General features: G+C 46.3%; 1 protein-coding gene across 5 annotated transcripts in view; it reads left to right on the top strand.

The window, feature by feature from the left end:
- The first annotated feature begins 219 nt into the window (after window positions 1-219).
- Window positions 220-16,558, top strand: part of itsn1 (intersectin 1 (SH3 domain protein)) — a 63,688-nt gene continuing 47,349 nt past the window's right edge. For 2 of the 5 annotated variants that reach the window (XM_035409479.1, XM_035409480.1), the window contains exons 1-3: window positions 6,270-6,299; window positions 15,603-15,666; window positions 15,792-15,887. In XM_035409479.1, coding sequence (XP_035265370.1) covers window positions 6,285-6,299; window positions 15,603-15,666; window positions 15,792-15,887 — 175 coding nt within the window. In that variant the 5' untranslated portion in view covers window positions 6,270-6,284. Of the gene's footprint in view, window positions 387-566; window positions 982-6,269; window positions 6,300-10,246; window positions 10,430-15,602; window positions 15,667-15,791; window positions 15,888-16,558 lie in introns of those variants that run through there. The other 3 variants (XM_035409481.1, XM_035409482.1, XM_035409484.1) reach the window with 3 other exon arrangements.

Genomic DNA, 16,558 nt, shown 5'->3' on the forward strand with positions numbered 1-16,558 from the left:
AAATGCAATGAGAGAGTAAAAAACCTGATCCAGAATCAGTTCATTGGATAAACTGCAAACCGGAGACTCCACTTGGAATGTCTTCTGTCGAATTATCAGTGATTCTATTCGTTAAAGGCTTTTGACGACAACAATGATTCATGTATCCGCAATTCTATTGGTTTATAATGTTGTCCATTTGAAATAACGACCCCAGGAGGGTGTGGTTACGTATGTGGAAGGTTGCGTATTGTGGTTGCGTAGCAGTACGGCGGCTCCACGGGCGGAAAAAAAGCCGAGCTCGTATCCGAGAAAATCCTGGCATCGGCTATAGGAATTTACAGTTTTTAAGATATTTTATTCTTATTTAGCAAGGTAGTCGTTTATAATGGAGCGCCAGCTATGAGGTAAGAAGTGTAGTTTTCCCACACAAACTTGGTATTTATATCTCCCCCAATATTTCGCGAGGGGAAATACATAGGATGGGTCTGTCTTGGGAAACATTTGCTGAACGTTAGCTAGTTGGAGTAGGACTAACGTCGGCAGGCTAGCCAGCTACCTAACGCTGGGGTCACCCTGGAAGAAAATCACTGCCGCTGTTTTCCGATCGGTACAATGAGATGCTAGCGCACACATTTATGAGAAATGTCATTTAAATAACGTTAGCCGAGTAGCTGTGTTAGGTTTTTTAAGCCGCATTTTATTTCCAAATGAATCTGGAAAAAGTTGTATGGCAGATTCCTTGCTTGCTAGCTAGCTAAACTAACGTTAATGAATGTAGCCTAATCGACGGTGTTTTGATAGCTAACGTAGCTAGCTGCATCAATTTATGCCCCACGAAGATAATGTGCCGCAGTTGGACTATCTTACAACGTCTGAATGGCAAGCATGACAAGCTCAATTTTCTGCCCGTTCATGCAATATACCGTTAGCCAGCTTGCTAATTAGGTACGATATGGTGTGAGGAGTGATGCTGAATTCATTGCTCTCGAAGACTGGACAGTGAGTGTGCAATTTTGTGTCTGTCTATAGACCGCTCACAATAAGTATATTGCTGCAACATTTTAACACTCTCTTGATTATGTCACAAGTTAGACAGGTGCTTTTGTAATAGCCAGCTAGCTAAATGGTTTCAAAGAGGGGGTATTGAATTTTCTGTAGTTGGCTTCACACGAATGCTGTGGATGTCTCTCGATTGTAACTCACCTTGTATGCTAAATAATGTGAGCTAAACACGTTTACATCATTGGTAGGGCATTGCACTGCAGCTGTATGCAGTACCTTGTGAATAAGCAAACTGGCTTGCTGTGTCTGTAGCTCAAGTCACTCAATTACCAAGTGATATGTCATTCTGCAACATCTTGCACTTAACATGCTCGCTGACGTTATAATACAGTTGTACTTTGTCTAAGTAGTGACCACCTGAGTGGTCAACTTTTTCAAAATAACCTTAGATAATAGTTTTTTGTAATCGAATTACAACGTGCTCCACACATTGCTGTTCAGTGACAAAAGGTGATGATCAAGTGAGCTTTTGGTTACTTGTCGGCCTTTGGCTCAAAAACGGAAATGGGACAGCATGGACAAAAGTGCACTTTAACCAAGATTTTATCTTGCCCTGACGCATTGCAAAACTGTCAAGTTTTGAACAGTTTGTTTGCACTACTGTTGCTATGGTCCTACGCCTTGGTCCATAAAGATGATTTAGGTTTCAGGTTTTTTATGTCGCGGTGTTCACTACTGCTTAAATGCAATTTTAGATAATGTGTAGTGTGGAGTTTCTCTGCAGTGATATCAACTGTCGTGCTTGTGTTGAATTTACTCTTGATGTTTTGCCTCAGAAAACGGGTGTTTTTGGTTCAGTTGTACGGGCTGGGGCATGTAGACGTGCACAGGTGAGGCTTATTCATCTCACTCTCTCTTAATGTCAGTGTAGAGCAGTGGTTAAGGGAGGTGGGTTTGTAGCCGGGAGGGTTTACAGGTTTTAACTGGCTATTGTTACACTGGTGTTACACCCTTCAGCACATTACTTCATATGAGTTGCAATAGTGAGCAAATATTCATATTTGAATATAAACAACCCCATGTGAAACACTACAAGGGGTGCATTTACATCATTTTTAGGGTAGTACTAATAATATAGTCTATCCTTAATCCAGTCTCTTGCAACTTTAGAGTATTCATTATATTAGTGTTTTGAGAGGATTGCAGTAAAATGTTTTTTTTTCCACATTTTATTAGTCTGTGGAATATGCTTGCCCATATGACTGTAAATAAGAAAACACAGAGGGGATTGTATTTTCCTGTTTTCTTTGAGATCCAAGTATTTAATTGATGTTTTCGTGTACCTCCATTTGGCTTTTTGCTGAGGGAGAGGGAAAAAAAAGAGTCAGCAGTGATGGGGTTAAACTGAGATTAACCCTTTTAGGGATTCCTTCATCTTTCATGATTACAGGTGTTTCCTTTTGCTTGTTTTCCAGCAGTGAGTCCAAAGGTAGGAGAGCATATGGTCTGTGGGCCATGTTGCGCTGTCTATGCTGTCTTGACACTGTTGTCCTTGGGTCATAAATTTCTTTCTTAAACGTATTTGCATCGGGCGCGATTGTTTTAATTAATGATGTTATATCCTTCATTTGGCCTAATTTCAGGGCCTCTCCCATCTCTTGCCTGTGATAAGTACCTCTGTTAGCCAGGTGCAGCTCTGTGTGGGTGTGGCTGTGGCTGTCACTTGCGTTGGATTCTTGCTTGCTGAACAAGCTTACTCTACAGGGTTGGAGTCCTGATCGATGTGGTCACTTCTGGCACTACGATCCTTACTTCACTCTAGTGTTTCTTTTGCGCCTCTACATCATGAAACCTATGCACTTGTTGTACGTCGCTCTGGATAAGAGCGTCTGCTAAATGCCTATAATGTAATGTAATGTAATGTCTAAGAGTTTGAGCATTACAGCTGAAGAATTTTGCCCATCACAAACTTTGTGATTCCATTAGAGCTCACTGATGTTACCATGACCAGTGGTTATCAAAAATGGTCCTGGAGGGCCTCAGGCTGGATCTCCTGGTTTTCTTGGTTACTCTGCACTTAATTTACCAATTAAAGCAGCTGAATACACAATAAACTCAGCTCACCTGGTTTCTTGGATCGGAATTGGTTACTGATTTTAAGGTGAAAGCGAAAGCCTGCAGACGCTGCGGCCTGCTAGTATCCGGGTTGAGAACCCCTGCTTCGGAGCTTTCAGGACACGCCCTAGTGTTGAGGTGCGTGCCGTTCCCCTCCTGTTTGGGTGCCAGGGGCCAGCAGGGAGCCGAGTTGACATTGGTTGTCTGACCGTGTGTGCCTTACCCATGTTAAAGAGATGCCATGCTAGTTTGATATTCATACATTTTCATGTTGAGTGGGAGGAATTATTTTCTCTCCTATTATGTTGAAATTTAATGGCGCCTTTTATGTTTGGCTTCAAATTGACCCCAGCAGTTTAACCAATGCAAAATTATTGTGGTAGCAAAAACTGACACTGTACTCACTTAATGTCTCCCAAATGATTAGTTTGTTATCCCTAAATATTAACAGTCGATGAGAAACTGCTCATTTTAGAGCTTGAGGTAGCCTAACTGAATGTGAATGGGATAGTTCCATCAGAATCGCCCACAAAAATCAGAAATAAAAAATATAAGATTGTATATATTTTTTTTTTTTACATTTTATATAGCCTAGCTACAGAGCCTGGGACTGAAATGACCCCACCCAACACCTTTGTACACAAAGTTGGTAAAGGACTTTATGTTTACTGCATGTGTACTATTTAGCTAATCTGATCACATTGTGTATCAGGATGAAAAAAGGTTCACTGGTGTTTCAGAATTCAGCACTGAATAGGGTCAAATTGACCCCAAACGAGGGTTAAATATTGTCTTCAGTTTCTTATTTACCAGGGCGTCCTTTTCCTGTTTTTATTTCCTCTCTTTTTGAACTTTGTTTCTGACCTTCGCAAAGATCGTCATGGTATAGCCTAGTTTGTGTGTTTTTTTGTTTTGGTGTTGCTGGAGGGTGAAAAGATGATATTGGTGTACTCTCTGCAAATCCCTGACAAGTTCCCACTCCAGTGCAGAGATTGTGGTACGGTACCACACTCCAGTGCAGAGATTGTGGTTGGGTACCACACTCCAGTGCAGAGATTGTGGTACGGTACCACACTCCAGTGCAGAGATTGTGGTTGGGTACCACACTCCAGTGCAGAGATTGTGGTACGGTACCACACTCCAGTGCAGAGATTGTGGTTGAGTACCACACTCCAGTGCAGAGATTGAGGTAGGGTACCACACTCCAGTGCAGAGATTGAGGTAGGGTACCACACTCCAGTGCAGAGATTGAGGTAGGGTACCACACTCCAGTGCAGAGATTGTGGTTGAGTACCACACTCCAGTGCAGAGATTGAGGTAGGGTACCACACTCCAGTGCAGAGATTGGGGTCAGGTACCACACACCAGTGCAGAGATTGAGGTAGGGTACCACACTCCAGTGCAGATATTGAGGTAGGGTACCACACTCCAGTGCAGAGATTGGGGTCAGGTACCACACTCCAGTGCAGAGATTGAGGTAGGGTACCACACTCCAGTGCAGAGATTGTGGTAGGGTACCACACTCCAGTGCAGAGATTGAGGTAGGGTACCACACTCCAGTGCAGATATTGAGGTAGGGTACCATACTCCAGTGCAGAGATTGAGGTAGGGTACCATACTCTAGTACAGAGATTTTGGTCGGGTACCACACTCCAGTGCAGAGATTGTGGTTGAGTACCACACTCCAGTGCAGAGATTGTGGTTGAGTACCACACTCCAGTGCAGAGATTGAGGTAGGGTACCACACTCCAGTGCAGAGATTGTGGTTGAGTACCACACTCCAGTGCAGAGATTGTGGTTGAGTACCACACTCCAGTGCAGAGATTGAGGTAGGGTACCACACTCCAGTGCAGAGATTGTGGTCAGGTACCACACACCAGTGCAGAGATTGAGGTAGGGTACCATACTCTAGTACAGAGATTTTGGTTGGGTACCACACTCCAGTGCAGAGATTGTGGTTGGGTACCACACTCCAGTGCAGAGATTGAGGTAGGGTACCACACTCCAGTGCAGAGATTGGGGTCAGGTACCACACTCCAGTGCAGAGATTGTGGTTGGGTACCACACTCCAGTGCAGAGATTGGGGTCAGGTACCACACTCCAGTGCAGAGATTGGGGTCAGGTACCACACTCCAGTGCAGAGATTGTGGTTGGGTACCACACTCCAGTGCAGAGATTGTGGTTGGGTACCGCGCTCTAGTGCTGAGCTTGAGGTAGGGTAATACATTCCAGTGCAGTTTCAGATGGGGTAACACACTCCAGTGCTTCACTGCATTGATTCCTGCCTGGTTGGAACTGACTGCTCTGTGAGGTTTTTTTTGTCTGTCATTGTGCTGGGTATGTTTTTTTTCCGGGAAGGTTGTTGCCAAGGTCCTCTAGCCGATCAGCAGTCTCTCATTTCCCTCATTTTTCCAGGGACTGGCTCTGTCACGCAGGAAAGAATCCTGCAGGATTTCAGTTTCTCAGCTGCGGGTCTGAAGGGACGGCAGCAGCGATCCCACAGGGCAGCGGTCTGGCTCTGCCCATCAATCAGGGCCGACACCTGCAGAGAAAGGCAGAAAGGAGAGGCCGGAGAGGGGGGGAGGGTGACCACAGCTTTCAGACGTGCCCTTCTGACGTCACCACGCCCTGCAAACCTGTCAGCGTTTGGCAGAAAGGGTGAACTGAGGCCACTTTGGGGACGAGCCTCGTCAAGAGGGGGGCGTCGATTCCTAGTACTTTTAGATTAGCCTCTCCTCCCTACAGGGATTTTCCTCTGTGCGTGCGAGTGACAGTGTTCAGGCAGGGCTTGGCTCCTGCCGCGTTGAAGGGGCCCTGCGCCAGAGCGATTGGCTTCGGGCACAGCTGCGGTGCCGCGGCCCTCTCAGGACATGAACCCGTGACCTCCCTTCGTCCTGATCGCAGCAGATCCGGCCGAGGCGGCCTTGGAAGTGCAGATCGTTTCCTTTTCTTTTCCTTTGCAACTTTTCTTTCCGAAGAGGAAGCTGTGCCAGGCGGGGGGGTGTCGCCCCCCCCTCCCTCCGCGATGCTGGTTGGAGGTATCGTGGCCCTTCCCATCAGCCCCCGCTAGAGCGGGCCCACGGGTCGCCATCCATCACCGTATTCTGCTGATATGGCCGCTGGTGACTGCTGGCGCTGAGCCTTTCCTTCCTCCTCTGTATTTGGAAGGGAGATAAGGCCTCACAATGATCTTAGGCAGGGTAAGTGCCGGAGGCATCGGGGAAATGAAACAGAGAAGTCGGGTTTCACACATTTCACAAACCAGCTGAAGTTAGCTGAGGACTCCAGAACGGTCCGTTTGAGTTCATTTTCGGGAGAACTAGCAGTGGGAAGAGGCTAAATATCAAAATGAACCCAAAATTGTACCCCCTGTCCCCCTTATAGATACGAAGTGGCCACTGAACACTTGCTGTGAGTTTATCTTAGATAGCCCAGTGGCCTCATAGCTAAGCTAGGACTGCAGATCCTCAGATGGAAATGACGAAGGCTGCAGTATCATAAGTATCCTATTAAACATTCCTGTCTCTCCTGTGCATCGGTGCGCTCTGCTTGTGCTGCTTTGTCTGTGTACTTTTCCTGTGCCGCTGCTGTGTGCTGTTTGTGCTCCCGTGTCTCTGTGTTGGTTTTGCTGGTGTCTCATTGCGTCACTCCCGCGTCTCTCTCTGTGCTCTGCTCGTGTTCCCGTGTCTCTCCTGTATCTCCAGTTTCTCTCCAGTGCATCATGGCTGCATGGAGTAGGCAGGTACGAGCGGTTGAGAGGTGAGGATGTTTGTGTTCCCCCTCCGAGGAAAGCTTGGCTCTGGGCAGCTTTGGGCCGCGTGCATCCGGCCCCCTGCTTCCACGCAGTGCGCTGGCTCTGCCTGGCAGATCTTCCAGCTCAGCTGGATCCACTTTTTTCCCCCCTGTTTTTATCCGTTTTCATGTGGCACCACGGCACAGGCTGAGTGCAGCTCGCGTCGCTTTGCTGCTCCCATTGTGGTGTGGAACTTTGACAAAAGGTGAACTTCGCCTCGCCTGCAAATCTGGGGGAGTCCCAGTATTCTTTCGTGGGGTGTAGGATGCTCATTACTTTACATTACGGACATTTAACAGACTGTGTTATCCAGAGTCACAGAAGTCTCATCTACACCGCTTGCATAGTGGGCGCAAGGGAACAGCACGCGTGCTTCATCCGTCACTGAAGCTCAACCAAGGTAATGACACTGGTGCGGACCTCCTGTAGCCCAAGCTCTGCAGCACTGCTCTAAAATGCTGGATAGGCCTACGCATGATCCAGTTTTTTTCATTGCAGCCTTGTATTGCTGCAGGTGCTTCCCTTGTTCCCTTCTGTGCCAGTGGAGTATAGCAGATGCATTAGTAAGCAGTTATAATGCTGAAGGACAATCCTTCACTGGCAGAAAGAAAAAAAAATCAGTCTTTGGAAAAAAGGCTGAGGTTTCTTTCTGATATTGTGGAGGGAAGTATGGTTATTTTGGAGGGAAATAGGGTGATGTTGGTGGGAAGTTAGGGTGATGTTGGTGGGAAGTAGGATGATGTTGGTGGGAAGTTAGGGTGATTTTGAAAATGCACAACAGAACTGCTTCTCAAGTGGAATAGCCTACAACTTATTTACTGTTGCCTTCTTGGTTTGCTTTTATATTCTGTGTTTTAGGCTACATTTTTCATTATCTTTATTATTGTTTTTTTTTATTTGCTCTTAAATATTCTTAATATTTTATTTGTTCATTGATTTAAATGTTTTGTTCTGTGAAGTACTTTTGTTTGAATATATAAATAAATATGATGAAATACCACTGAAGGGATGAAGAGCCACAGTTTGCGAGCTGGAAATATATGAAATCAAATCAAGACTTTAAACTGTTGCTGTCAGCCTGTTTGATTCCTCATTTGTAGGCTGTTTGGTTGGTGTCTGCCACAAAGGCTCTTGGACAATATAAGCTTAATGTGCACAGCATTACAACACCAGATTCTGATTGCTGATGGAAAAGCACCATTTTTTTTGAATGAAGTGTTGGCCATTATTTCACTTGCTGTTCAAAGCTTGGAATGGTAATGGGGCTGTTAATCCCTTAAGGGAAGTTTGCCTTTGTGATGATTATACTGGGTTTACTGCATTTGGCTCTGATCCTTTAAATTGTATTACATGAGTAAAGAATGCTACCGTTATTCCTGCGCATAATGTGCGTTCCAATCATGTGTTCAACAATTTCAAGTTCATGAGCCACCACAAGCATTAGGTGAGCTGTTTCAATAGTTCCTGAACTAGATTACATAAGAAATCCATCTGTCTATGCATGTATAGGCTATTCTATTGATTACATGCACTTGCACTATATAAAGGATTGGCCAACTTTACTCATTTTTCAAAGAATTTTTAAAGCCAGGGATCTTTTTTTCAAAACGATGAGTTTGGTGTGGGGGCTATTTTAAAACAAAATATGCACAATAGAAACACTTGCTAGATGTTGTGGGAGGAGAAATTCAAGGAGCTGCACCATCAACACAACTGTTGAATAAGGACACTTATTTCAGAAATGTATGTAGCCTACATAAATTATCTTGCTCATGACTGAAACAAAATGCAACTCATAACAAATGCAATTAATTGAAAAATGTAGAAAGAGTACAGGGGATGGAAACGGACCCAGTAGACACACAACCTGCTTCTTTTGCATGCCCCGCCCACTACGCGTTCGGTGTAGACGAATGTCAAAGTGAAGCACAGAATCCGTTTGCGGCAGAAGCGCTCTGATCACACACTGCGGCGTGCGTGTGAACGGAGCCTATTAATACCCCTCGCGCTCCACCGGTCGGCTACACCGCTCCAACAATCTGCCGCCGCGGGTTCTCAACCGCGCCTCGAGAATTTTCCGCCGTCCGTCTCTATTTGAGAGTCGCGCGGCGCGATTTTGGACGGGAGACGCGTGGCCGCGGGTTTCCGCCTCGGTCGGGGCGGACCGGCGCGGCGCGGTGACGGACGAGCCGCACGGAGGCGACCGTGCGGGGGAGACGGTGACGCGCCGTCGGTGGAGGCTCTGGGGGGGGAAAGCGCCGCTGACCGTGAGCGGAATGCGAGATTTATTTGTTTTGGGGGAAATACGCCGCTGCTGTGGAGGATCGGTTACCGGGGCTTTCGGGAAGAGGCAGAGACACAGACCAAATCTTTTTTTTTCTGTCTCTCTTCAGTCCCTTCCATTTCCCGTGTCTTTAGCTTCTTCAGCTTTAAAGTTAAGCTTGGTGTTGTCTTCATATTGTGTAGCCTATTTACCCCAAGTGCACAGGGTCAAAAATGACCCGCCTGTGATGAAGCCTCTTCATTGAATTTTAAACCATAAATCAATCTTTTTAATGTAGAAACAACCTGTTACCCATCAAGAAATTAGTGAATAACTGTTTTCCTACTTCACAGTCCAGAGAGACCATTTCTTCGATCTACACCACTTGTTTTTACTACAAAAAACACATCATGATTCATTATTATTATTATTATTTGCTATAATATATGTGTGGTGCTTAACTTGGATTGACTTCCTATTTCATAACTGTAGGGGTTAAGAAAAACTCAAGGTGTCTGTATCCTAATGACGTGCGGCTTTTAGAAAAAATAGCAAAAAGGGCACCATTTCACTTTTCCTAACGGTAGGGTCACTCTAGGAAAGTCGGGGGTGTTTCACTGCTGTTAAACTCAGCATTTTTGACCCTGAGGACAATACGAAAGTTAAAAAGCTTTCATGTGAAACTCAGTAAGGAGGGCCGGTTCATTATACAGCTGCCCAAGTGCAAGCCTGACCACAGCTGTATCAGCAATTCAAGAGGAAGCAGCGCACTGCTCACGTTAGGATTGTGAAAGAATTTTCACATCGCAGTATCCTGGTCACACCAGCAGTCACGTGACCGTGAAGACCTTCCATCGCCCTCCTTGTCTCAGACATTTCGGTTCTATTTGCTCACTCATGGAAAGTAAATGCGAGGGGGCTTGAGTTGAACCCGTGACACAGACCCCCATTCAGGCTTCCTCAGCTGCCCGACCCGGAGTGACCTCATGATGGGGAAGTTGGGGGGGGGGAGTAGTGGCACATGACTGCCGTCCGGAGGCCTGTTGGTCAGGGTCGTTTCGGCGCTCTTCCCTTGGGCCTTGGGAGGCGGGAATGTCTCGATCGGGGGGTTGCCATGGCGAAATGTTAATGGGCCCTTTCGGCTCCGTCGTGAGAGTGGCGGAGTGCCGAGCGTGCCCGGGAGAAGCTCCGTGGAGATTGCGACAGAACGCCCGGCTCTGAGTCACCGGGGGAAACGAGAATAAACCAATCCGGCGAGTCAGGGCGGCAGAGGGGTACGTTCGACAAGCTAACACTTGCACCTGGACTAGGAGCGTGCCCGGTCTTGCTTAGGAGAAGCAAACAAGCTCGCGCCTCCACCTCACCCGAGATCCTGGTTAATTTGTACAGCTAATGCCGTCAGATTCATTCAGCTTTTTTGACCAACCCCGTGGCTGTTTTATATTGCGCCGTTCACAGGCATGCTGTGAACGTGGCTGGCTCCTGGCTCGGTTTGGAAGGGGAAGGGCGATGCAAGAGTCACCGCGCTCCGACCCCGCTCCCCGTCCCGAAGCGCTGCCGTGGCGGGCGGCCCGTTTCGCTCTCCTCCCCGGCTCGCCGTTTCGGATGTTGACGCGACGTGGCGGCCTTTCGCGGCCGCTGGCGGCGCGCGCGGTGCGGTAGGTCTTTAGCGCGTTGTAACGTGACGGCTAGAGAGAGGACGTTTCGGTTTGTGCCTGTGTCCCGTGTTCCTGTACCCGACGTTTAGCGTGGGAGAATGGTCTGAATCCCTATCATCTAGCCCAGCGGTTTTCAGACTATCCCGGGGACCCACTGTGCTTTCCTTCCTGCCATAAATAGAACCACTTAATCGTAATGAGCTGTTAATTGTCCTTAATTAGGCACTTAACGTATAATTAGGATCCCATTATGTTAGAAATAGCTGTGGATGCAAAAGATGATTAAAAGTCAGATTGTGCAGTGCTTTAATTTTCTGTTAAGTGCTTTTTTTGACAGCTCGTTCCTTCAGAAAGGAGTAAGATGCCTGTATGGATTCAATTATAGACTGAACGGTGAAATCCTTAGAGTTTTCATTGCTGAATGTGTGGTCACTGAAAATACACTGAATAGTTAAATTGCAGGGTAAAGGGCAATGAGCCAAGTCTGTATAATATGGGAATAATTGTTATTACTGTGTTGTGGGGCTTCATTTAGAAATATAGCCTGTGTATTTATTTGTAGGTGCAATTGATCAAGGAGGACGCGTTCATGTTACATCTGAATGTAAAGGAAATTGTCAGCATCAGCATTCTTTACAGTGAGTGCAGGATAAAACAAATAGAAATCGAATGAAACAGTTCCTTATAGTGGGGCATTAATAAACAAGCCTTGATTGGTCGATCACCGCTGAGACAGACTCCAGATCCCAGTGAACACAACATTCTCTTTGGTTCAGGAAGTACTCTGGACCCTGTTCTGGATTACAGTCACCATGACGATGTACAGCCCTTGCTGTGAACATGCACTAAGACCAGAGTCTAAAGGATAATTATAATAATAGAATTAATAATAATATCCCTGTTGCTTTTTATGTGCTCAGCAGGAACCCTCAGTACATTTTATGGGACAGTCTGTCTCGTACATTCTTATAGTTATGGCTGCTTATGATTACATACAGTTTTAAAATAAAAATCTTTTCAAACAGCATTGTCAGGAAACTTTAATTTACCATTTGCCCTTTTGGGCACTTGGAAACTTCAAAGACGGGAGATAAGAAGCAGGAACTGGGTGGGTGGGGCGAGGGGGTTGCCATTTGAGGTGTGAATGTGTGTATCTGTGTGTGAATGTGGGTCTATATGCGTGTGCGCGTGTATGTGCGTGTGTGTGTGTGTGTGTGTTTGTTTGTTTTGTGTGTGTGTGTGTGTGTGTGTGTTTCTGCTGTCTTTGCAGAAGGCCGTGTCCTGTTTTGTGCGTGGGATGGTATGGTCTGGGTCGGAGAAGAGGCTGGTAGCGATTAAGGCAGCTGGCCCAGTGCTGTAGGAGGGACATCCCATTCCACAGTGCAATTCACCCCTCCCCACCAGATCATCCTGGACTTTCAGACAACTTGCAGATCTGTTGGGCGGATCTGTGTGTCACATGGGCTGAGTGCCACTCCCTTGGTGATGTCATCCAGCCCTTCAGTGGGGCACATATTGAGCACTTGAGTTCCAGCAGTAGCCTATCTCTCTACGCCTCTCTCTCTTTCTCGGTCTTGCTCTCTCTCTGCACCTCTCTCACATATACATGTTGCTCTTGTTCTCTTGCTTTCTCTGTCACATCCTTTCACTCTCTCATTCTTATTTACTTTCTTGCGCACACAGACACTAATACTCACTAATACAAGCACACAATCGCGCACATCTGCTTTTAGTTGCTCTTTCACTGTACTGCCCTTTGTTTGAAGGTTCTCTTGACTCATACACTGCAAATAGAATGGGTGGCTGATAAAGAGACGCACTTGCTGGGCATGCTAGGATTGTGAGTGTTCCTATGGAGACCCGTAGTGTAGCAGAGCTGGATGCTACTGTGTAACCCTGTGCTGGGTGCTAGCACATAATATTGTGCTGGGGGTTGCTAGTACATAAAGCTGGATTTTTTGCTTCTTGAAGTTGGTATGCCCAAGCCCCTACATCCACTATGACCCAACATTGTAGGCGATTGGTTCTCAGTGTGCTAGCCATCTCTGCAGTATTTGGAATGCCATTTTATTGATAAAAAATAAGGTTTCATTGTGAACCTGACTGGTTAGCGTGTCACTAGTTAGCTAGCTTGTCTGAAATTAATACAAAATATAGCCTAAAGCTACTGTTCTCAGTCGTCACATTAATGCAGGATTCTGTGATTTTTACGCAGAAAAAAAGAAAAGAAAAAAAGAGCCAAAGTGCAGGGGAAAATACGCTGCCTTCTGTAAACACCTGTATTCCAAGGTCTTTTTTAAGATTACAACTGGAGATGACCCAGACTTGAACTACAGCTAAATAAATATCCTGTTTCTCTGAGCCAGTCCTCAAGCAATTTCTGTTAGCCTATAATTTTGGCTACTCATGTTGAGCAAACTAGCTAGAGCATGGCTTCCTATTCTTGACTTTTCATTCAAATTAATCGCTTTCTCTGACTCTTTCAATGCTACCAATGGCTGTGTAAATATTATGATCAATAAGCAACACAGCCATTGGCAGCATTGTGAGATTCTAATGTCATGTCATGCTCTCGCTAGCATGCTCAACACGAGTGGCCTAAATTAAAAACCGAAATAGCTGGTTTTGAAATATTATTGGCCTGTGTAGCAAAAATTTGTTTTGATCAGAATGTCAAAACAGTTTGTAGCTTATATCATCTCAAATGTTTCATCAAGTGTCATGATGAAATTATGAGCAGCAAACCTTTATTATGTTATTGTTCTGAGTCGGCTTATCATGGCAAAAATAGTTATCGTTATCAGAAAGCCAATGAATTATTGTAAAATGCAAATTTTTAAATTGAATTTCACATTGAAACTGTGTTCCAAAGACGCAGCATTCCCCGGGCTTGCGCAACCACTGGTTCTTTTATATATACCGACATACAAGTGCTAATGTCGAAGTATCATTGAAGTAAAGCGAATTCTGCTTTTGACTCCACATGTAATGAACGAAAGCAGCCGAATGTGCAAACAGATAATCTGAAAATATCCCCAGATGAACTGGGACGATGGACAAACAACTGGGCCCGTGTTTGCTGTTAGCTTTACGGCCTAGCCGTGGAGCGGCCTGAGGTCCCCGAGGCCACTTGCACCCTCGGGGTTGAAGGAACGCAGTGTCACAGCGTCGGACGCCGCAAACCGGTTATGACCGGTTACGTGGACCGTGCGCACGCTGCCTGTCGGGGGGGGGGTCCGTTACCAGCCAGGTCCCTCCTGAGATTTAAAAACCAGAACGTACCTTCTCAGTGTGTGTCTGTCTGCACTAGAGGGGATGTGTTGTGGGTAAGCCTTTGCAGGGGACATTATTTCATATTATTACAGATAACCAACTGCAAACCCGCAACACTAAGCCCTGTGAGTTACCTGGCTGGGACTGGACACACATGTCGGGCTCACTTGGAACAGTTGTCAGTCACTGCAGGAGCTGTTGTGCTTTTAAACACTTCGCTTTTTAAGCAGGTAGAAGGCTTGCAGAGGGAAGGTTTAGGGGCTTTACCAGACTTGAATTGCTCAATGTGCATGTGGGCGGGTCACTGAGTTTGTACTGGGACCTGGTGCTCATGGAAACATGAATCACATCTGAGACAGAGTTACACATTTGAGTATTTCTGTATGGAATTGGAATTGCTGGGGATTTTTTTCTCAGTCAGATGAGCTTACTGAACTCATATCCAGTGCTCTCACGCCGCTCTGACAAGCATACACACACACACACACACATGCACACGCATACAACATACACACATATGTGCACACTCTCATCTCCTCGCTTTCTGCCTCTCTCTGTCTCTGTCTCACTCTCTCACACAGCTGCTGATGCTCAGAGGGGCGGTGGTATTAAGAGGTGGAATTAAGGAGAGATTATTCACAGAAAGTCGTGGTTCCCGTGCAAACGCACTGCCGTCAGTGCATCTGAAGCAAACGAAGCTGGCTTAGTGACGTGACGTGGAGATGTGATGCACAAATGTGATTGCTCTGAGGGATTGCAGAGTGCGTCTCAGAGCGGCTGCTTCACTGTGGCTGAAACTGATCACAGACAGGGAGCGAGACTTTGTGCACACAATGTCTAGACTGCACTTTCAGCCGACTGCTGGGTTGCCAGGTATTTGGGTTATCGGATTGTTGTCCTACGCTATCCCTGTTGCGCAAGATGCTCGATATAGAAAAGTAAGCTCTGTACGTTACCCTTGAGAGTGTTAGCTGAGTCTATTAATTACAATAATGATAATGGATAATAATCATAATAATAACAGTACCATGCTGTCCAGCTGTGATTAGTTCTAAAGTAGAGCTCTGTCACAACTGTATGTAGAATCACCAAAGCAGTCTGTGCAGTACTTTGTGCCTAGTTTTATTTAGAAGATTTTTATTGACACTGTGCATGCTTTGGATGGCTCTTGAATACTCACCTTGAATATTTATCTTGAATATGCCTGCCAAAGGAAAAAATAAAATAAAGATCTTACCAGCCGCTGTCAAAATTTAACTCGTATTTGGCTGATGGTAGGTGTTAATTCTTACACCCTGTGGAAGGTCATTCAAGCTCTGAAACATTTAGAATTTTGCCAGAGATGAAATTCCGAGCCTGTAATCTGCTGTCTCCTCAAAATAATCCTTTTTATTCTGGAAAGTCAAGTCAACATCTCGCTGTCCGGGAAGAGCTCTGGCTAATCTTAAAAAAAACAGGAAAGAGGAAGTGAATTGGAACGTGCCTGAGCGCGTGTCCCTCTGTCTGTCCCCCTCAGGAGCCTGCCGTCCCGCTGCAGCTGACGGACGAAGCCATGGCACAGTTTCCCTCGCCTTTCGGAGGTGAGCGGCTCCGGCGCGACCGCGCGTCTGCCACCGACGGATCTGCAGATCTTCGGTTTGAAGTCTTTGATTCACGCCTTCCTCTTTGCTCTCTCTCTCTCTTTCTCTTTCTCTTTCTCTTTCAGGGGGCCTGGATGCCTGGGTTATCTCTGTAGACGAACGGGCCAAACATGACCAGCAGTTCCACAGCCTGGCCCCCACCCCGGCCGGCTTCATCACAGGTGAGCGCGCCGCGATCGACCGCCTGAGCTGTACGGAGCGCCTTCCACCTCAGATCTCGAAGCCCTTTAAACCGGCTGGCCACGTAAATGCGTAGCCCCGCCTACGTAATGCAGCCATTTTGCACCGGAGCCACACCCCAACCTCTGAGTGTGCTGTTGCATGAACCAGAAACCCAGGACATGATTGCATTTTTTATTTTTTTTTTGATGTGATGTCCAGTAAAAACAGGTGGGGGGTGGGGTGTCAGGGGGCTGTAATTCTGGCTGTTGGTGACTCATTCCCTGCCTCTCTCAGCCTGACTGAGCTCTCTGTTTATGCCCTGTGTTCCACACAAAAACAGCTCCAAAAAAGGCTGGATTTTGAAAGCCACGCAGACCGCTTCCCTTTGGCTGTGACCTCACTGACACGTGCCCTCCCCCCCCAGCGGCACATGAGTTTCCTGAAACCTTGAATGCGAACTTGCTACATGTTTGTCGGCGATGTTTTAATAAATTGCTGATTTGCAAGGAGAAATCTCAGCAGCTGTCCAGTCTGTCTTCCACCCAGTTGTCTTTTAGAGGTAACTTTCGGCGGGGCACTGTTCCACTTAGACGCTCCTGGCGGTGTTGTCATTTAAAAAAAAAATAAATAAATGCACCAGTGCTGGTAGCTGGTAGCGGCTGTCATTTTG

The sequence above is a fragment of the Anguilla anguilla genome, chromosome 3 (assembly GCF_013347855.1).
Source record: "Anguilla anguilla isolate fAngAng1 chromosome 3, fAngAng1.pri, whole genome shotgun sequence".
In the NCBI taxonomy this organism is placed as follows: Eukaryota; Metazoa; Chordata; class Actinopteri; order Anguilliformes; family Anguillidae; genus Anguilla; species Anguilla anguilla.